Below are 23,084 nucleotides of genomic sequence, written 5' to 3'. Positions count from 1 at the left end.
ACCGCGGGGACTGGGGTGTTTTATCGACCCTCTTAATCATATTTTGATTTGATGTTTGTAAGTTTCCTTTGAATTTTGTCTTTGGTTTTGCAGTTCCCTAATTTAGGGGCTGTGTTTATTTTGTCCCTGATTTTGTTAATTTAGTTTATTTGGTTGACTCCGAAAGAGTTAAACAAGTAACTCAAGAGGTTGAGGGTTCAATTTGCACTTCATGTGGTAGAGGACGGGGGAAGGTGAAAGTTAAGGTTCCTGCCACTGAATGTACACAGTAAATATTACATGTATCACAATTGTTTTGAAGCACCTCAAAGTGCAACATGACCTATGCAGAAAATTTGAATACAATTGCACTTTCTGTACAGACATTTCAAAATGGTCATTCATGTTGTTTTTACTGTATCGAAGCACCTCAGAGTATAACATGTAAGTAGATAATTTGAATTTCATTGCAACTTCTGTGATGGCCATTTTGAAATGTTTTGTAATGTTCTTTTAGATATTTTATGAACGAAGTATACTTTTGCAAAAAAAAAAGTTACATTCCTACAAGTGGCTCCTGATCTGCTTGACTGCAAATTTGTGCAGATGTGATAAAAACGTTTTGGAGGACATTTTATTACTTTTATGAATGACCTATCTCAGAAATTGTACTGACTGATACTTGCTATATTCAGTAGCTTGTTGCTTACTGCAGAAAACATTATTTTGACAGAGATGGATAATGTTCTCCCTGACTATGGAACCCTTTAAAGCATTATTAATGGTTAGTTTCCATTGACAGTTTCAGGGCTGTTGTATTGCATTTACAGACTGTAAAAATTTAAGATTTATAACCTGATTGCTGCAAAACTTTTTTATTTGTATCTAATTTACATGCATAAAATTTCAGAATATGTTTGTTTTCCTTTAACAATGCACTTCCTGATCAATTAAGTTTCTGCAGTTAGCAACATGAAAACTGCACTGGTTGAAGCACAGGCTTCAAGTAGCACTGTTTCATCCATAAGGATTTCACAGTTTGATTATGTTTGAAAAGAAAGAGTATACTATGATAAGGACCTAGCAAGTGTTTTTAAAAGCAATCCAGGATAACTCACTCACTCAACTTTTCCACTATATGGTGAAACAAACAACTTCTCCATCTAGTTCCTCTTGCTATCTCTTCAAACCACGTGTCACGTCAAAATGTAGGATCAGCATATGAAAAACAAATTGGCTTTAATATCATTCTGATTGTCACAGTAAGATCAACAGCAACTTTTCTGTATTCAGTTTTAAATGAGCTGGCCGGATGAAAAAAACTAAAATTACGAGCAGCAAAACAGAAATGTGAGCAATATACATTAACAGATTAGACAACTCAAAATCAGCAAAAACAAAACTCAAAACTTAAGAATATTGAAGGCAAAGCTCCCTCTGAACTGGTACATTTTGTGATCAACTAAATGTAACAAAATTACAACAAAAAGTTTCCATTTTTAAAATTGATAAGTAAATGGTACTTGATCAAGAGGATTTACAGAACCAAATGTATACAATTTCTAATACACATTAAGCATCTCAGAGTGAAAAAAACAAACTATCTAACCACAGAAACCACTGTCAGGACACAGGAAGAGATATTTTTCTGTCATAGCTGCAAAATTAAAAATGAGCTTGTAACAAAAAAATTTAAAATTTTCATCACTAAATAATCTGAATCCACAATTGTTTTGATTTTTAAACTTTTAATTATTCCACTTGCAAACAAAGGATTTACAACAGGATTGAACAGTCAGGGAGTGTTGACTCAAGTATATATTTCATTCATAGTTATTTCACATTTTTAAGCAAAGGTTAAAATTTGAGTTAAGTTGCATCAGGGATATGATGACATGACATAATATCAAGTACTGAAGTACCAAGTGACATTGTGAAAATGAGACAAAACATATTTGGTGTTCCACATTACTAAGCTGTCAATCTAATTGCAGAAAATACTTTTGTTTCGTGGACCTTTTTTTGTAAAAGATGGAAATTAGTGTGTGGGGGAGGTGTGAAATAGAACAATATGATGCTGTGCTGCAACAGGTTCTGTTGTTTCATTGTCTGGCAAAAACCTCCACAATTTGCATAAGGGGGGAAAGCCCACTTGCTGAGAGCTGCCAGCTAATCATAGCCAGTGGGAGCAGTGGCTGCTGGTGACACTCCAACCACCAGAGGCCCAGAAATGTCATGGGATCCCAGGCCAAAGGTGAATGAGGGCGAGATGTGGTCACAGGAGTGGTGGGTTGGGGGGGAGGGGGGGGGGGGGGCAGGAGGGGCACAGAGGGAATCGGAGGAGAATTGGAGGCAAAGTTGGGTGGGTGGTGGCTTTCAATTCCCACCCCACCAATTTCCCCATGCTGGATCCCCAGTGCACCCCTGGAAAACCCGTCAGATCTTGTTGAGTGGCCTCCCGGGGCCTCAGGGAAGCCATGACTCACGTTAAATCTCTGTGGCACCACTAAGTTGCAGTGGCCTCAGGGATAACGGGTATCAAATGGCTCATTAATGGGCCGAAGTGACAACCCACCGCCAGCAACCAGGGATCCCACATCAGCCCCTTCCACTCTCCAACTTAATCGGGGGGAAATTTGCCCGCCACTGGGAGACAGAAGTGGGGCCTCTCCCACAATTAACTGGGTCCAGCTGCCATGGTTCCTGCCACGATGGGCTGCGTTAAATCCAGCCCTCAGCTGAGATCCCTGACATTTTACCACCAGGCCTTCTAGAGACGCACTAATTTCTACACACAGCTGAAAAGGCAGCAGCTCCATCGCTATGGCCAGTAACAACAATTAATTTGTACACTTTGGCCCACCCAGCACTATTGTCAAAAAGCCATGGTTAAAATCTGAATTATTCAAAATTACCTCCCCTTCCAGATGTATTTTCACTTTTGAGCAATATTGTGTTGCCAGGAAAGTGACTTCATTATACCACTGCCATCCACCATGGTGTCTCACCATCAGAGACACTCACCTCTGATGCTTCAGTTTTATTATGATGTAAAACTGAGGTATAGCCATTGGGAAAGCCATTACAGCATGCTTAGGTCCTTCTGAACAGGGATCCAAAAGAGCATGGGTGCACTGAGACTGACAGAATTTTTATTAAGTGCAGTGCATGTTTCAGGAAGAATTTGTTTTAAAGCATGACGAAAATGCTATCAAGTTCCTGAAATCTCAGTTGCATCAATATCAAGTGACTTTGGGCCGTGCTGCACCCACATTCATGGGTGTAAATAGACATAAGCACATTATTTCCAAAAATCTAGGAAGCATATCTGAGCGAGTCTTTTGTATGGAGAACTAAATTATGTAAATAAGCAGCAGAGGACTTGGTCAAACATATTTTGGAAGTGGTACAAATGATTACTGGAGTACTTGCTTTTCAGTGTATATTTCCTAAAAAAAATCAGTGCACACCACAGCTACACAGAACATGCCAAGAAATTCCAGGCTATTAGGTGTTCAAAATCAAGAGGAGGCTGGATAGAGTAGTTGGGAGAAACTGTTCCTGCTGGTAAAAGGATCGAGAATGAGAGGGCACAGATTTAAAGTGATTTGCAAAAGAAGCAAATGTGATGTGAGAAAAAACTTTTTCACACAGCGAGTGGTTCGAGTCTGGAATGCACTGCCTGGAAGTGTGGTGCAGGCAGGTTCAATCGAGGCATTCAAGAGGGCATTAGACGATTATTTGAATAGAAGCAATGTGCAAAGGTACAGGGAAAAGGCAGGAGAATGGTACTAAGTCATAATGCTCATTTAGAAAGCTGGTGCAGACATGATGGCCCGAATGGGCTCCTTCTGCGCCATAACAATTCTGTGATTAAAAGCTGACTGATATACGACAGCAATAGATACAGTCATGGTATTGATACTGCATAACTATATGGGGTTCTGTCAGTGCACAAAACTACTTTGATGAATTTGTGTTTGCTGGTTATTCTTGATTCTCACCAGAAGAATCCATCAGTTTAAACTACTTCAGGTCGTGTGGTTAGATGCTGAACTGGATTCTGGTTGTATTTGACCTGGAGGTAGAGTTTATCTTTCCTTTTTTTTACAAGCCCTCTTAATATTTGATAACTTTCCTTTTTGAGTCGCTGTCTTCGGTCTCCCTGTGCAGGGGTAGTTTTTGTGGCTTTGGTGAACGCCACATGCATTGTTACACTCGTTCTTGGCAGCTGCCCTCCTTTCAGCCATTTCTTCCTCCTTCTGTTTTTCCCACTCTTCATCGGTGTCATCTAATAAAATGCCTTTCATTTCAGTGACCCTCCTGTAATTGGAACACTCCTGCTCAGCTCTGAAAATAAAAGGGAATTAATTTCTGTAAATGTATCAGAATAATTAGTGCTGAATACTCTCATCATTTTACAATTTATTTTAAGAATTATTCTAAAACATCATTATATTTACCATTTAAGTTCGGTTCTGTGGATCTTTTGCTCTGCCATATGTACTTTATTAAATCGTTACAGCTGCACAACATATTTTTGTCAAACTTTGTCGAATTCCAGCACCCTCCCTGCGCCCCCACCCCGCCCAACCATATTATTTCCTATCTCCATATCCATTATCAAAAATATAGCAAGATCCATTTCTAACATTTATATGCCATCACTTACATTTCAAGAAACTTAACACAGTCTTTCTGCCCATATATTTCTGCAATTCTTTTGGGGGTATCCCCATAGAGGTCTGCTTTGTCAACAGGAGCATGTAGTGAATGCAGCATTCGAAGGACGGATAATTTTCCATATTCTGCAGCAAAATGTGCTGGAGTCCACCCAGTCTCAGTTCTCAAGCAAGATCGAGATCCATTCACAATAAGGAGTTTAACCATGTCTGCTTTTCCTGTCAGTAAAACAAAATAAGGTAATTACATTAAAGGTTAACTTTTATCTAAAAGTTCATCTACGTAAAACCACTGGTCTAAATTCTCCAGACACTCTCACTCCTAGATCTGTCCAAAATTTTACAATTGAAAATTAGTTCAGTTTATTTTTAACTGGGTCGGGCAATGTAGAATTTTTACTATCCCTACAGGTTCCTGGCAAAACAATTTTTGGAATATAATCGTAAACAGATTCCTGCAATTCCCTTTTCGTTTCAAAACGGTAATCTCAGTTAAAAAGTGTTTTCTCTCTTTTTTGATTAAACAGGGACAGCTCTCCTTGTGGTGTTTTATTACACCAAAGGTGATGTATAAATACAAGCGGATGTCGTAGGCAAGATGAACCAAAAGGCCATACTTTAGTGTGACTCTAAAATACATTTACAGTGAAGTAGTGCACTCTATGAACAATCACATATGCAGGACCAGTGCGTCAAGTCTTTTGCTATAGACAAGTCAGTCGTTGTGCAATAGAGAATTAAATCCAGAAGTAGAGAAACAAGGAAGGTAGTTTAAAAAAAGATCGATCATATCCTCAAACCACCAAAGCAGAAAAATATAGGGCAGGATTTTGCCCTTGGCAGGGGGTGCTCAGCGGGGCTGGTTGGGAAGCCGACCTCTGCCCATGATTGGCTCCGCACCGCGATTTCATGCGGGCGGGCCAATTAAGGCCCGCCCTGCGTGGATCGCGAGCAGCAGCACCTCAATCACCCTGAGGCACGGAGCTGCTTCAGGGAGATTCAAGCGCTGTTTAAAAAATTAATAAAGACAGTAAAAATTTAATAAAACATGTCCCCTCATGTGACTCTGTCACTTGAGATGGGAAGTGTTTTTAATTCCAAAATAAAGTTTTTATTCAATGTTTATTTGCTTTAGGAAGCTTCATCCCGTTTGTGGAAGGGGTTTCCTAAAAAAATGGAAAGGCCGCTTGGCCTTTTCGCCTGCCTGCCAACCATAAGGTGTCCAACCTTATGCCACTGCCAACGGGCAGTGTAGATTTGAATTTAATTAGATTGTTAATGGCCTTAATAGGACTCCGGCCTGCTCCCACTGATTAAAATATCACACGATGACGTTGGGACGCATGCCCGACGTCATTGCGTGTCATTTTACTCTCGGGCGTGTCAGGCGTGCACCTGCACGCCGAATGTAATATTCTGCCCATAGAACTAGAAAAGCGCATCACAAGGGGACACCCTAGTGGCTCACATTGTTGCTACACCATGTGATTTATCCTCGAATTCCCCACATGATGGGCAGAATTTTACGCCTCGTGGGCAGGCGCGCGCCCAACCCGATCGGGTGTAAAATAGCACGTGAAGACGTCGGGTGATATTTTGCTCGGCGGGCGCGCACAAAAGACAGAAGCATGCCCGCCGACAATTAAGAGGGCAGTTAAACCCATTAACAGCGCAATTGAATCTGATTATTCACAGCCCGTCCAACCTTACAGTCAGCGGACGGGCGAATTGGCCTGGCGGACTTTGCATTTTTCATCAAACGTCATCCAAGGGGTGGGATGAGGTTTCCGTTGTTAAATAAAAATAAAAATAAAAGCATTTTTATCATCTATATGTTCAAGTGCCTGATTGTGATGCTTGGACATGTTTTTTTCCGATTTTCATAACTTTATTTCATGGTTTTCGGGTCTGCAGCTCCCTCAGGCAGCTCTCTGACTTCAGGGAGCTTTCTCTCCGTGCTCGCCCACATAGATGCCATCACTCACCCTACACCGGCAGCGCTGAGCTTTTCCAAGCATGCTTCATGCTGGCTGTCCGTTAATTGGCCAGCCAGCGTGAAATCACGGTTGGAGGCCAGTCGTAGTCGGCGGTCCGTTTCCCAGCTGATCCCGGGCCCGCCATTGTGCCTGCCTGCCAAGCTTGAAATTCAGGCCTATGCATTTGTAACTTTAGCTGAAAGCCAGCTGAAGATCTCTGCAAGGCACCTGACCCCAAAAAGTTTTGAAGTGTTTGTTCCAGCTGTACCTATAAATAATGGCCCAGATTTTGGCCTTTATAGCAAGAGGGATGGAGAATAAAATAAATAAGAGTTGCTACAACTGTACAGGGCTTTTGTGAGACCACACCTAGAACACTATGTTCAGTTTTGGTCTCCTTACTTGAGGGATTTACTTGCATTGGGAACAGGTCAGAAAAGATTCACTCAGCTGATTCCTGGGATGAAGGTGTTGTCTTAAAAAGGAAAGGTTGAGCAGACTGGGCCAATACTCATTGGAGCTTGGGAGAATGAGGTGATCTTCCTGAAAGATAGAAGTCACAGAATCATAGAAAGTTTACAGCACGGAAAGAGGCCATCTAACCCATCATGTCTGCGCCAGCTGAAAAACGAGCCACCCTGCATGACCCCACTTTCCAGCGTTTTTTTTCAGTAGTCCTGCAGGTTATGGCACTTGGAGTGCATTTCCAGGCACCTTTTAAATAAGTCAAGGGTTTCTGCCTCTTCCACCCTTTCAGTCAGTGAAGTCCAGACCCCCACAGCCCGCTGGGTGAAAAAATATTTCCTCACCTCCCCTCTAATCTTTCTAACAATCACTTTAAACCTATGCTCCCTAGTCACTGAGCCACTCTGCTAAGGAAAATAGGCCCTTCCCAACCACTCAATCCAAATCCCACAATTTCATAGATCTCAATCAAATCTCCCCTCAGACTCCTCTGTTCCAAAGAGAACAACCCCAGCCTATCCAATCTTTCCCCATAGCTGCAATTTTCAAATCCTGGCAACATCCTCGTAAATCTCCCCTCTAATGCAATTACATCCTTTCTGTAATGGGTGACCAGAACTGCACAGAGTGCTCAAGTTGTGGCCTAACTAATATTTTATATAGTTCCAGTATAACCACCTTGTTCTTATATTCTATGCGGCTAATAAATGAAAGGATTGCATATGCCTTCTTAACCACCTTTATCAACCTGTCCTGCTACCTTCAAGGATCTGTGGACATTCACTCCAAGGTTCCTCACTTCCTCGACACCTCTCAGTATCCCCTATTTATTGTGTAATCCTTTGCCTTGTTGACCTCCTAAATGCATCACCGCTCACTTCTCTGGGTTGAATTCCATTTGCTACTTTTCTGCCCTCCTGACCAGTCCATTGATATCTTCTTGTAGTCTACAGCAATCCTCCTCACAATCAACTGTGCGACCAATTTTTGAGTCCTCTGCAAACTTCTTGATCATTCCCCTTACATTTATGTCTAAATCATTAATATATGCCACAAAAAGCAGGTGACCTAGTACTGAGCCCTGCAGAACCCCACTGGAAACAGCTGTCCAGTCACAAAAACATCCATCAACAATTACCATAATATAAAAGCAAAAAACTGCAGATGCTGGAAATCCAAAACAAAAATAAAAATACCTGGAAAAACTCAGCAGGTCTGGCAGCATCTGCGGAGAGGAACACAGTTAACGTTTCGAGTCCATATGACTCTTCAAAAGAACTAAGTAAAAATAGAAAAGAGGTGAAATATAAGCTGGTTTAAGGTGGGGGGGGGGGGGGGGGGTGGGGGGGGGGTAGAGCTGGATAGAGGGAACAAGGCAAAAGAGAGATACGGAAATCCTGTCGGGGAGAAGAGCAATACTTCTTCAAGGTAGGCATTCCTCGAAGAGAAGTGGCAGTCAATTAAACACTAAGATCAAAGCAAAAAAATGCGGATGCTGGAAATCCAAAACAAAAATAAAAATACCTGGAAAAACTCAGCAGGTCTGGCAGCATCTGTGAAGAGGATAACAATTACCCATTGTTTCCTGCCAATGAGCCAATTTTGTATCCAAGTATCTGAGGGGATTTGACAGAGAAGTTACTGAGAGGATGTATCCCCTTGTAGGGCAATCTAGACTAGGAGGCACAGTTTAAAAATAAGGGGTCTCCTACTTAAGTTGTAGATGCGGAGGAATTTCTTCTCTAAGGGTCGATTGTCTTTGGAATTCTCTTTCACAGTGAGCAATGGAGGCTAGCTCATTGAATATATTCAAGGCTTCGACAGATTTTTGATCGACAGGGGAGTCAAGGGGTATGGGGTGGGGGTGGGAGGGGGATCAGTAGGAAAGTGGAGTTAAGGCCACAATCAGATCAGACATGATCCTATTGGATGGTGGAGCAGGTGCAAGGGGCCAAAAGGTCTGCTCCTATTTCTTATGAACTGTCATAGTTTGCCATCATTACCCTTCCGATACTAAATGCAACTTCAGGATATCAGCTTGTTTGGATGAGGGTGGGGGCTTCAGGGTGGATGAGCTAACTGGCCATGGCACTATGGTACAGGAAGCCATTCAAGTGGGGGGAACAAAAAGGAATGTCGTGTTAGTAAAGGATAGTATAGTCGGAGGGATTGACACCATTCTCTGCAGCAAAGCGCGAGTCCAGACATCTGTGTTGCCTGCTTAGTACCAGGGTTTGGGACATCTACTTGGGACTGGAGAGGAACTTGCAGTGGAAAGGGGAGTCATCGTGGTCCATGTAGGTACTAGTGACATAGGCAGGACAAAGAAAGAGGTTCTGCAGAGTCAGTATGAGGACCGAGGCACCAAATTAAGAAGCAGAACCTCAAAGGTCATAATCTCTGGATTATTACCTGAGCCACGTGCAAATCAGCAGAGAACAAATCAGATTAGGGAGATGAATGTGTGGCTCAAAGACTGGTGTGGGAGAAGTGCATTCTGGCTCATGGGACACTGACACCAGGGGCAGGATCTTCCAGTTGGCGAGTGGGGGCAGGGCCCGCTTGCTGACACGAAAAATGACGCGGGATGACATCAGGTGGAACTCCCGATATTCATTTTCAGATCGGCGGGGGCACAGCCGAGTCAGCTGCGTGCCGGCTGACCAGTCAACTGCCTATTGAGGCCTTTTAAAAACCCAATTTAGACAATTAGTGGACCTGCCCATCCAACCTTAAGGTTGGCAGGCAGGCTGGGAGCCCTGGCAGGCATCAGAAAAAGCATGAAACCTCATCCACGGGCGGGAAGAGGTTTCATGAGTGATTTAAAATCTGCACATTGAGTTTTAATAAAAGTTATGGTCATGTCCCAACTCATGTGACATTGTCACATGAGGGGGCATAGAAGAGAAATGTTAGGATGGTTTTTATTAAAAATTTGAAGTCCGACCCGATCTCCCTGAGGCAGCACTTAGCTTCGGAGATCTGTGTGCTCTTTCAGGCACGTGCGTGAAAGAGCGCACTCGTGGTTGAGGGAATCCCCTCCGCCCACACAGGGAGTGCACAGTGCTTCCTGGCAGATGACACACTGGGCGGGCCTTAATTGGCACACCCACTTAAAATGGCAGCGCCCCCTCCCCCGATCGGGGGAACCGAACGGAGGCATGCCTACTTGCGCCCGCTCCCGCAATCCCCCTCCTGCCACCGCCCCCCCACCCCCAGGCTCTCCATGTTGTGCCTGATGCAGATCTTTAAAAGAACTGTCCAATTTCATTCCACATTCAAGGTTCTTCCCCATAATCCTGTAGGTTAGCCCTCTTCAAGTACATGTCCAATTGCATTCTGAAAGGTCCAATGTAATCACTTTAAACATTCCTTCATGTAGTGCATTCCAAATCGTAATAAGATACGGACTTAATTTTCAGGATGGTGGGGAAAGATTCAGCGTTGAACACATCCCCACCAACTCCAGCAGCCCTGATGCCATATTATGCTCTAACGAGCATTGATTGGTATAAGTCATAGAGTCATAGAATCGTAGAGGTCTACAGCACAGAAAAAGGCCGTTCAGCCCATCGAGTCTGCGCCAGTCAAACAAGTACCTAACTATTCTAATCCCATTTTCCAGCACGAGGCCCATAGCCTTGTATACCATGGCATCGCAAGTACACATCCAAATACTTCTTAAATGTTATGAGGGTTTCTGCCTCTACCGTCCTTTTAGGGAGTGAGTTCCAGATTCCCACCACCCTCTGGCTGAAAAAAAATCTTCCTCCTGCCCCTTACCTTAAATCTATGCACCCTGGTTATTGATACCTCCGCCAAGGGGAAAAGTTCCTTCCTGTCTACCCTATCTATGCCCCTCATAATTTTATACACCTCAATCATGGCCCCCTCAATCTCCTCTGCTCCAGGGAAAATAAGCCCAGTCTATTCAATCTCTCCTCATAACTAAAACTCTCCAGCCCAGGCAATATCCTGGTAAATCTCCTCTGCACTCACTCTAGTGCAATCACTTCCTTCCTATAATGAGGATTCCAGAACTGCACGCAATACTCTAGCTGTGGCCTAACCAGCATTTTATACAGTTCCAGCATAACCTCCCTGCTCTTATATTCTATGCCTCGGCTAATAAAGGCAAGCATCCCATATGTATTCTTAATCACCTTATCTACCTGTCCCGCTACCTTAACGGACCGGTGGACATGCATACCAAGGTCCCTCTGATCCTTGGTACTTCCCAGGGTCCTACCATTCATCGTGCATTCCCGTGCCTTGTTTGTCCTGCCCAAGTGCATCACCTCACACTTATCCGGATTAAATTTCATTTGCTATTGATCAGCCCATCTGATCAGCCCATCGATATCCTCCTGTAATCTAAGGCTATCCTCCTCACTATTTACCACCCCACCAATTTTTGTGTCCTCTGCGAACTTACTGATCAACCCTCCTAGATTCAAGTCTAAATCATTTATATATACCACAAACAGCAAGGGACCCAACACCAATCCCTGTGGAACCACACTGGACACAGGCATCCAGTCACAAAAACACCCCTCGACCATCACCAACTGCTTCTTGCCACTCAGCCAATTCTGGATCCAATTTGCCAAACTGCCTTGGATCCCCTGGGCTCTTACCTTTGTAATCCGTCTCCCATGTGGGACCTTATCAAAAGCCTTGCTGAAGTCCAAGTAGACTACATCAAATGCATTACCCTCATCTACACACCTGGTCACCTCTTCGAAAAATTCAATCAAATTGGTCAGACATGACCTCCCCTGAACAAAACCATGCTGACTGTCCTTGATTAATCCCTGCCTCTCCAAGTAGATTAATTCTGTCCCTCAGAATTGCTTCCAATAGTTTCCCCACCACTGAGGTGAGACTGACTGGACTGGTTAATCCCTTCCTCCCTTCTTGAATAATAGACCACTTTGAACCTCCTCCCTTTCTGTGCTAATTTCTTTAATTATATCACGGTCCTTCTGCCTGATTTCCATACCCACGTTGTCCCTCTCACTTGTGAACACCGACACACAGTATACATTTAGAGCCCTACCTACGTCTTCTGGCCCCACACACAAATTACCACTATGGTCCTTAATGGGTCCTACTCTTTTCCTAGTTATCCTCTTACTCTTAATGTACTTGTAAAATAACTTTGGATTTTCCTTCATTTTACCTGCCAATGTTTTTTCATGCTCCCTTTTTGCTTTCCTAATTTCCTTTTTAAGTTTCCCCCTTACACATTCTATACTCCTCCAAGGCTTCCGCTGTTTTGAGCCCTTGGTATCTGCCATAAGCCTCCCTTTTTCTCTTTATCCAATCCTGTATATCCCTTGACATCCAGGGTTCCCTGGATTTGTTGGTCCCACCCTTTATCATTACTGGAATATGTTGGCCCTGTACTCTCCCTATTTCCTTCTTGAATGAGCCCCACTGCTCTGACGCAGATTTACCTAAAAGTCGCTGCTCCCAGTCCATTCTGACAAAATCATATCTGATTTTATTAAAATCAGCCTTCTGCCAATTTAGAACTCTGATTTCTGGCCCATCCTTGTCTTTTTCCATAACAACCTTGAATCTAACAGAGTTATGATCACTATCTGCAAAATGCTCCCCTACTGATACCTCTACCACTTGGCCTGGCTTCATTCCCTAAAATCCAGGACTGCCCCCTCTTGTAGGACCTTCTACGTAATGGCTTAAAAAGCTCTCCTGGATGCATTTTAAGAATTCTGCTCCCTCTAAACCTATCGCACTATGACTAAACTAGTTAATGTTGGGGAAGTTGAAATCCCCCACCATTACTACTCTATTATTTTTACACTTCTCTGAAATTTGCCTACATATCTGCTCTTCTATATCTCTCTGACTGTTTGGGGGCCTATAGTGCAATCCCAGCAATGTGATTGCTCCTTTTTTATTTTAAAGTTCTACCCATATGACTTCATTTAAGCAGCCTTCTAAGATGTCACCCCTCCTTACTGCTGTAATTGATTCCTTGATCAATATTGCGATACCCTCTCCTCTTTTACATCCTTCCCTGTCTAGCCTGAAGACCCTATATCCTGGAATATTGAGCTGCCAATCCTGCCCTTCTCTCAACCATGTCTCTGTGACAGCAATGACATTATACTTCCATGTGTTAATCTGTGCCCTCAACTTATCTGCCTTACTCGTCAGGCTCCTTGCCTTAAAATAAATACCATCCAATCGTGCCAAACTCCCTTGTGCCTTAACTGGCCTATTGTTTCTATGCCTTCCAGACTCACTTGCTCTTTCTTCTAATTTGAGCTGTGCATCTCACCCTGCTGAACCCCCTCTCAGGATCCCATCCACCTGCCACGTTAGCTTAAACTCTTGCCAATAGCACTAGCAAACCTCCCCATAAGGACGTTTGTCCCGTTCCGGTTCAGGTGCAACCCATCCGCCTTGTACAGGTCCCACCACCCCCAGAAACGGCCCCAATGTCCCAGAAATCTAAAGCCCTCCCTCCTGCACCATCTCTCCAGCCACACATTCATCTGGACTAACCTATTTCTATACTCACTAGTGCGTGGCCCCGGAAGTAATCCAGAGATTACTACTTTGAGGTCCTGTTTTTTAATCTGCTTCCTAGCTCCTTAAACTCTGCTTGCAGGACTTCACCCTTCTTTCTACCTGTCCTTGGTACCAATATGCACCATGATCTCTGTCTGTTTGCCCTCCCCCTTTAGAATGCCCTGCAGCCGTTCAGTGACATCCTTGACCCTGGCACCAGGGGGGCAACATACCATCCTGGAGTCACGTCTATAGCCACAGAAACACCTGTCTGTTCCCCTTACTATCGAGTCTCATACCATTATTGCTCTTCCCCTCTTTTTCCTCCCACTCCTGTGCAGCTGAGCCACTCACAGTGCCATGAACGTGTCTGCATTTCCCAGAGGAACCGTCACTCTCACTGTTTTCCAACACAGAAAAACGGCTCCTGAGCAGGATGCACCCTGGGGATTTCCTGACTACCTGCCTGACACCTTTCTTCTGACTGATGGTCACCTATTCCCTCTCTGTCTACGCTTCTGTAAGCTGTGGGGTGACCATGTCTAAAAACATGCTATCCACGAAACTCTCAGCCTCGCGGATGCACCTCAGTGCCCCCAGTCGCCGCTCAAACTCCGAAATCCGGAGCTCAAGTAGCTGCAGCTGGTGGCACTTCCTGCACACGTGGTCGGTCAGAGCGCAAGGCGCATCTGCGACTTCCCATATGTTGCAGGTGGTACATAACACTGGACTGAGCTGCCCTGCCATGCCTCTAGTTGAAAAAAAAAGCCTTACTTTAAGTTAAATACAGTAAAAAAACGTTAAATTATTTATGCACTTTAAATAAAAACTAGAACTCTTATCTTTCCTTAGCTTAATCTATTTTAAACTGGAAAAAAAACACTTACCCACTACTCACCAATCAGCTCTCACCTTTGTGCAGAGGTCACTTGTTGAATCTTCCGCACACTCGCGCTGGTTCTGATCTCTCCGCCGCTCTCTCGCGCTGTCTTGTGATGTCACTCGTGATTTTCAACAAGAACTGACTGCAGGACACTCTTCCCTGTGTATCTTTACACAGAGAAACTCCGGCTGGAGAGAGTCTTTGTAAATTGTCTAAATATTTCAATACAAATCAACCATAAGGTGGGACTTCCGCCCTCAATCAGGAGGAAGTCCCACCTTGGAGAGCTGCCAGTGAGCTTTCCAGTTCCTCCAGGCACAGCGCTGCAGTGGCTGGAAGAGGCACTGCGGGGAGCTGCCTGGCACTAAGTCCTGGGAACTGGGGAACAGGTAAGTGGCAGGGGTCTCAGGGTGGAAGGGTAGGGAAGGCCTGGGGAGTGGAGGGGAGTCGCGGGGGGGAGGGTCACAAGAGGTGGGGGTGGGCGATCGGGGTCTTGGGGATAGGCTGGTGTGGGAGGGAGGTCCAGAGGTCACTGGGCCTCAAGGAGAGGGCCCCCCCAGTCAGAAGGGGACTTCTGATGGAGGCGCCATACCCATCCCCACCCGAGGTCAAACTTACTTTCGTTCTTCATTTCCCCCTGGAGCTGTCATCTGCCAACCAACCTAAAAATTGAGGCTGGGTGGGAGAGGGCCCTTCAGTCGCCATTTAAGGGTCTTAATTGGGGCAAGAGTGGGCTTCCCATCCGAGGCCTTGCCCGCCCCAACATAAAATCGCTACCAGGTCGGGGCGAGCGGGAACCTGGAGGGAATCTCGTCCATGCAATTTCACACACTCCTCCTGCCTCAGAACCTGCCAGTGGGGGCGGGTGGGTGTGTAAAATTCCAGCCCACATGTGTAACAATTTCTTGTAATTACCCCTCTAGTTCTTTTGCCAATTATTTTAAATCTGAGACCTTACAGAGGTTACAGAGCCTTCACAGACAAAACAGTTTCTCCCTATTTGCTGTATCAAAATCCCTCATGAATTTTTAATGTGTCTATAAGGTCTCCCTTCTCTAATCTAAGGGGAATAATGCCCGTTTCTCCAATCCCTCCACATAACTGAAGTGTCTTAACCCCAGCATCATCTTGGTAGGCCTCCTTTGTACATCCTCCAAAGTCTTGATATCCTTTCTAAAGTGTGATGTGCAAAATTCTGCACTATATTTCAGCTGAGGCCTAGCAGTTTATTTGTAAAACTTTAGTTTGACTTCTTGTTTTTGTATGTTGAATATTTACAAAGCCAAACATCATCCCCTATGCTTTCTTAACCATCTTATCAACTTGCCCTGTCACTTTTAAAGATTTGTGAATATGAACCCCCAGGCCCTTAAACTCTTACAAGCACACTGCCTCACTTAGCCAAGTACATCAAATTACCACTGTCCCCTTAAAGTTATGTGCTTCTATTTTTCAAGTAAATCTATTAAGTAATACTTTATCAGTCGTTTTACTAAAGTACAAACATACAGCATCTACTACACTACCTTCAACTGCAATCAGTTGCAACATCACCGATAGAGGTGAAATTCTCACCAGAGTTTGCTAGATTTCTTGGCAAGGCTTAGTTCCATGTCAGGGGTGAGTATCCTTGCTTTGCTGCTGACCACAAACTACAAGCCATAGCGTTTAAAACCCAACATAGAAAGGCAAAAGACAGCACAAAAATGAGAATGCCAGATTTGATGGTAGTTTAGAAAGCTGAGGTGGAAGCAGAAATTGGTACACATGACTGCAGAGCAACATTACAGAGCAAATGTAATATGCTTCTATTTTCTTGAGGACATAATGCTTTGTAATGGCACATGGTTTTCCCCTTTTGCAACAGCAATTTAAATCTGGCACCAAGTCAATGATGCGCCATAACTATCGAGCTCCCCAGTATCAAATTTATCACTAAAGAGAACAAAGAAGACATACCTCTGGATGTGACTCTCTGTGGATCAGACCAGGAGGTAGCCGAAACCCATTGACACCTTCATTCTAATATCTTGGTTTGCCTTTCAAACACAAAGGCCTTTGGCTGACTGAAACCAGTGTGAGAAGCCAGAACCCACACTGCTTGATTAATTACCACAACACCACAATGGACAATGACACAACACTTTTTGTGAGATCACATGATAAGATGGCCAGCTTTGCTCCCTGTTAAAAAGATATGAGCAAATTACAGCACAATTCCATCAGAGGCAGAGTTCTGCAAGTAAAGCCATAAGACCTCTTTAGAGATAAGGTAGTCTCAATCAACAAAAGATGTCTGGTGACCCTTGGAAGCCATAGTTTCCAATCTTTAAAAAAACTCCTAAAATACAGCTTTAAAGATTTATAATATCTTCAGGCAGGTACTTGGCATGTTTTCCAAGTGACATTTTATTCCAATTAATGCTCCAAAAGTTTTCCAACATTATTTAGCTAAGCAATCAAAGTACCTAACTGCAATATCTTGAAAGAGAAAGAAGGGCTCTCTCCTCTAACGCGTTCCACCTTCAGGTTCATTTGAGAAATCAACCTTACCATTGGCACGGTCGACACATGAACCATGCTGGGACCAGTGTTCTTGCGAGTTGCATTACTAGGGAAGTAGGGACGGTTTTAAACTAAATAATGGGAGCAAGGAGTCAAATTTGGGAAGATGTGGTAAATCAAAGAGCAGAGACAAAGCAAAAGAAAAAGGTATTAAGGGAAATGAAGAGCAGACTGTGACAGGAAGGGATAGATTACAAGTCTAACTGTGAATCAACAGATGAAACTAGAAGTTATAAAAAGAATAAAAGGATAAAGCTAAAAGCTCTGTATCTGAATGCACGGAGCATTCAAAATAAAACAGAATAACTGAGTGCGCACATAGAAATAAATAATTACAATTTGATAGGCATTACAGAGACATGGCAGAAGGAGGGCATGGATTGGGACCTGCACATTGAAGGTAGGGGTATTTAGGAAGGACAGGAAGTGAGGAAAAGGTGGATGGGTGGCTTTTACTTAATGATGTTATTACCACAATAAAAAAGGATAACCCAAGTTCAGGAAACCAGGATGTGGAAATGGTTTGGGTAGAGATGAGAAATGGTAAAAGCAAGAAGTCACTTGTGGGAGTTGTGTACAGGCCTCCTATTGGTAACCACATGGTAGGGTGGAGCATTCAGAAAGAAATAAGTGGCGATAATCATAGGATATTTTAATTTACATAAGACTGGGAAAGTCAGATGGGCAAAGATAGCCTAGATGAGGAGCACATTGAATGTTTTCAGGACAGTTTCTTAGAACAGCATGTTCTGGAGCCAATCAGAGAGCAGGCTATACTAGACCTGGTATTGTGCAATGAGATGGGAGTAATTAATGATCTCATAGTGAAAGCGCCCCTAGGTAGTAGTGACCACAATATGATTGAATTTTACATTCAGTTTGAGGGAGGGAGGAGTGGGTCTGAGACTGTTTTTAAACTTAAATAAGGGCAATTATGAGGGCATGAAAGCTGAGCTGGCTAAAGTGAATTGGCAAATTAGGTTAAGGGATAGGTCAAGAGAGATGCGGTAGCCAATATTTAAAGGGGATATTTCAGAATGCACAGAATAGATACATTCCAACAAGTAAGAAAAAGTCCAAGGGATGGACACACCATCTGTGGTTAACTAGAAAGGTTAAAGATAGTATCAAATTTAAAGAAAAAGCATATAATTGTGCAAAGACAGGTAGCAGGACAAAAGATTGGACAGAATATAAGGAACAGCAAAGAATGACTAAAAGACTAATAAGGAGGGAAAAATTAGAGTTTGAGAGAAAGCTAGCCAGAAATATAAAAACAATGAGTTTTCATAAATATTTTAAAAAGAAACAAATTAACAAAGTAAATGTTGGTCCTATAGAAAGTGAGTCTGGAGAATTGATAATGGAAAACATGGAGATGGCAGATGAATTGAACAGGTATTTTGTATCATTTTTCACTATAGAGGATACAAGTAACATCCCAGAAGCAGCTACAAGCCAGGAAAAGGAAGTGGGGAGGAAGTCAGGAAAATTAGTCACTAGAGAAGTGGTACTGAATAAACTTTTGGAGCTGCGGGCTGAGAAGAGCCCGGGTCCTGATGGACTTCATCCTAGGGTCTTAAAAGAAGTGACTGGTGAGATAGTTGATGCATTGGTTTTAATTTTCCAAAACTCCCTAGATTCAGGGAAGGTCCCATTAGATTGGAAGATAGCAAATGTAACTCCATTATTCAAAAAGAGAGGGAGACAGAGAGCAGGAAACTACAGACCAGTTAACATCTGTCGTAGGGAAAATGTTAGAAGATATTATTAAAGATGTCATAGCAGGGCACTTGGATGAGCTCAAGGTCATCAGGCAGAGTCAATATGGTTTTGTGAAAGGGAAATCGTGTTTAACCAACTTATTGGAATTCTTTGAGGAAGTAACATGCTGTGGATGAAGGGGAACCAGTGGGTGTACTGTACTTAGATTTCCAAAAGGCATTTGATAAAGTGCCACATCAAAAGGTTATTGCAGAAAATAAAAGCTCATGGTATAGGGGGTAACATATTGGCATGCATAGAAGATTGGATGGCTAACAGGAAGCAGAGACTAGGCATAAATGGGTTTTTTTCAGGTTGGCAAGATGTAACGAGTGGTGTGCCACAGGGATCAGTGCTGGGACCTCAACTGTTTACAATTTCTATAAATGATGAAGGGATGGATGGGATGGTTGGCAAATTTGCTGATGACACAAAGATAGGTAGGAAAGTAAGTTGTGAAGAGGACATAAGGAGGCTACAAAAAGATATAGATAGGTTAAGTGAGTGGGCAAAGATCTGGCAAATGGTGTATAATGTGGAAAAATGTGAAATTGTCCATTTTGGCTGGAAGAATAAAAGAGAAGCATATTATCTAAATGGTGAGAGGGTGCAGAAGGATCTGGGTGTCCTAGTGCACAAATCACAAAAGGTTAGAATGCAAGTACAGTAAGTAATTAGGAAAGCTAATAGAATGTTATCATTTATTGCAAGGGGAATTGAATACAAAAGTAGGGAGGTTATGCTTCAGTTGCACAGGGCACTAAGGAGACCACATTTGGAGTATTGTGTACAGTAATGGTCACCTTATTTAAGGAAGGATATAAATATGTTGGAAGCAGTCAGAGAAGGTTTACCAGACTAATGCATGGAATGGATGGGTTGTCTTCTGAAGAAAGGTTGGCCAAACTAGGCTTGTATTCGCTGGAGTTTAGAAGAATAAGAGGCAACTTGATTGAAACATACAAGATCCTGAGGGGTTTTGACAGGGTGGATGTAGAGAGGGTGTTTCCTCTTGTGGGAGACTATAGAACTAGGGGTCACTGTTTAAAAATATGGGGTTGCCCATTTAAAACAGATGAGGTGAATTTTTTTCACTCAGACGGTTGGGCGTCTCTGGAATTCTCTTCCTGAAAGGTGGTGGAAGCAGAGTCTCTGAATATTTTTAAGGCAGAGGTGGACAGATTCTTGGTAAGCAAGGGGATGATGGGTTGTCAGGGATGCAGATTTCAGCTTACTATCAGATTAGCCGTGATCTTATTAAATGGCAGAACAGGCTCGAGGGGCTGAATGGCCTAATCCTGCTCCTTGTTCGTATTTTTGTATAAAATTTGGTGCATCAGCCTTGCCCTTAAAGAATTTTATTTTCATGGTGTGTCTTTAAATGATTAGTTAGTAGATTTTTAAGCTACATTTTAACTTTTAATAAAGTTTTTTCATAATATTTTATCTTCTACCCTCACCTCATGGCTATGTCCCAATCTTCAATTTGTTTTATCTAAAATATTTTAGAAATTATTTTATTTCAGTACTTTTAATTTCCTATTTGTGCCTGTGAAAATCCTTTAATGCAACTGGCTGCTTGGATAAGTTGATGACAGCAATTGAGCTCCATACTGGGAATACCCAGTAAAAAAAAACAATGCAATCAATCACTAGATCTCTGCGAGACCTTCTTCGTGGTTACTGGTGAGGACCCATGCTCTGCGGCTGACCGAAAATTCAGGGCCAATGTGTTCAGTTTGGTGATGAAGGAACAAGAGAGACATCTAAAATTAGGAAGCAAAGCAGAGAAGGGCCATGAGCAATACATGTGTCAGAGGATAGAATTATAGGAAATGTTTGAATTCTTCATTCTTGAAAAGCAAGCATAAGATACTATGTGAAACAGAACAGTTAATCTGGAACACAAAGTTAAATCATGGCTGCAACATAAAATGCAGATGTACAAATTATCAAAACTGAGTTTGGGGTTGATGTCAGGAAGTACTCCTTCATATGTGTGGTCAAGGTGTCAGCTGTGGCTCAGTTCACAGCACCCTCGCCTTTGAATCAGAGGGTTGTGGGTTCATGTCCCACTCCCGGAAACCAAGAACTGTGATTGTACTCGAAAGAGTTGCAATCTGTGACTGTTGATAACTCGAAAGAGTTTCATATGTATGGAATGATCTGGTGGAAAGGGTAGTAGTAACAAAATTTTCTGTAATCTTTTAAGAGGCAGTCAGATGCTTAGATAGAGCATCATTTTTTTTGAATGAGATAGTTATCACAACTTATTCCACACATCTATCATTCTGCAAAGCAAAGGAATTCTAATCTACCAACTGACTTCACATAATTCATTTTGATCTCTAAGAATTCAAATCACCTGCTTATACTTCTTACAGCATCTGTTGGAGGAATGGGGGGCCAATGAATTTAATTAATTTGGATTATGTAGCATAAAATCCTTGGGAATACTGAGATTTTTTTCAATAAGCGTTGGACAAACACAAGTGACATTCACAATGTAACGGGCTACAATTTGATTACATGTAAGGATTACTCCAGAGAGACCTTGGGGCTTAGAGGGTAGCATCCCTGCCTCTGAGCCAAAAGCTCCCTGCAGGTGGCCAGGACTTGATGGCCAAGGAAGGCGCATTCATAACCCGGCCAAACAGGTGGATGATCAACCCGCTGATCCTTCTCACATACACCAATGGCAGTTTATCCCTTATTTTGTTAATTTAGTTAATTGTTTTGACTCGAAGGAGTTACACCAATGGCAGGCGGTAAGAGTGGGAGAGATTTCCATGGGATGGGGGGGAAGTTGGAGCCTCAACTATCACTACCTGCAGCTTCAGACTACACCATGCAGCTAAGGAGTGCCTGTTGCAACAGCAACTCGGACTCCCTGAGTGATCTGTAACACACCACCACCCAAGTTGCACTCAGTTGGTCAATGAAAGGAGAGGAAGCGATGGACTGCGGGGGGGGGGGGGGGGAGAAGAAGAGAGTTGGTGGAGAAAGTGTGTTTGGGGAGGGAGTCTGTAAGGTGGTGGTGTTGGGGTGGATCGGATCTGGAGTGTGGCGGCCTTGCTGCCCCTGGGCTCCGCTGCCTCACCTTGTGCCGCCGCCCAGTGCAGCGCTGTCCGCTGGCTCCAGTGCAGGTCCTTGGCGTTGGGGTTGCACGAGCCGCTGCGGAGAATCTCCTCCACCAGCTCCGTGTCACCGGCCGCCGCCGCCTCGTGCAGCTCCGTCATCCCCGGCGTTACCAGGGCAACCTAACAAGCCGGAGCGCGCACGCGCGCGCGGTACGGCACGGCCCCGCCCCACTAAGCCGCGGAGCGCACGGCACCGCCCCGCCCCACCAAGCCGGAGCTCGCGCGCGGCACAGCCTCGCCCCATCAAGCCGGAGCTCGCGCGGCACAGCCCCGCCCCACCAAGCCGGAGCTCGCGCACAGGCAGTTATCTGACAGGGGTGGGCCAGCCAGCGGCTGGGATTAGAAAAAACAAAACCCCAATGAACTAACTGAGTGACTATCCACCAGTCCCGTTGTTCACCTCCTTGTGGATTGTGCCTTTGCAAAGAAAGTCTGGAGAGAGATGCAGTGGTTGCTGTCGAGGTTCATCCCGAGCATTTCGGTGACACAGGACTCTGTGCTCTACGGGCTGTTCCCAGGGACACACACCGAGACAAACATCAACTGCAGCTGGAGGATCATCAACTCGGTGAAAGACGCGCTTTGGTCTGCCCGAAACTTGTTGGTCTTCCAGCACAAAGAGTTGTCCCCGACCGATTGTTGCGGACTGGCACAATCCAAAGTCCAGGACTACGTGCTGAGGGACGCACTAAAGCTTGGGGCAGCTGCCGCAAAGGCGCAACGGGGAAGGGTCGCTGTCTAAGACCTTTCTGCCACAGCGCACCGAGAGACTGGGAACTGTTTAGAGCCCCTCGGGCTGTACAGCTCAAAATGAAAGGCTGTAAATGATTGTAATATTGTTTGTACTGATGCACCTGGTGATACATTTTGTAAAAGTTTAACCTGGATTGTACCCTTGTAATGTTGTTTTTGAAATGGTTTGGAATGTGATTGAAGATATTTTATGAATAAAGTATATTTTTACAAAAAAAGACTATCCACCAGTCCCCCAGGAAATGCTGAACCAACATAAAAACAGGGGACCGACCCATGGGAGATTCCGCAGCCCAGCCAAAAGTCCGTTGACTTTCACCGGGACTCGCTCGAT

The 23,084-nt window shown here is 43.8% G+C and overlaps 1 protein-coding gene across 2 annotated transcripts; it reads right to left on the bottom strand.

Moving 5' to 3' along the window:
• Positions 1–1,222: 1,222 nt before the first annotated feature.
• Positions 1,223–22,167, bottom strand: ankrd66 (ankyrin repeat domain 66). Of its 2 annotated transcripts, none has more exons than XM_078541568.1 (3): positions 21,958–22,167; positions 4,652–4,880; positions 1,223–4,329 (listed from the first exon to the last, which is right to left on the bottom strand). In XM_078541568.1, exons 1-3 carry the CDS (start codon positions 22,094–22,096, stop codon positions 4,071–4,073), a joined length of 627 nt encoding a protein of 208 aa, XP_078397694.1. In that variant the 5' UTR covers positions 22,097–22,167; the 3' UTR covers positions 1,223–4,070. The 2 variants fall into 2 exon arrangements, with proteins under 2 accessions (XP_078397694.1, XP_078397695.1); XM_078541569.1 differs by lacking the exon at positions 21,958–22,167 and adding an exon at positions 7,040–7,178.
• Between the last annotated feature and the right edge of the window lie 917 nt (positions 22,168–23,084).

This window comes from Cetorhinus maximus, chromosome 5 (genome assembly GCF_964194155.1).
Source record: "Cetorhinus maximus chromosome 5, sCetMax3.hap1.1, whole genome shotgun sequence".
In the NCBI taxonomy this organism is placed as follows: Eukaryota; Metazoa; Chordata; class Chondrichthyes; order Lamniformes; family Cetorhinidae; genus Cetorhinus; species Cetorhinus maximus.
This window is presented reverse-complemented; position numbering and strand designations above follow the sequence as displayed.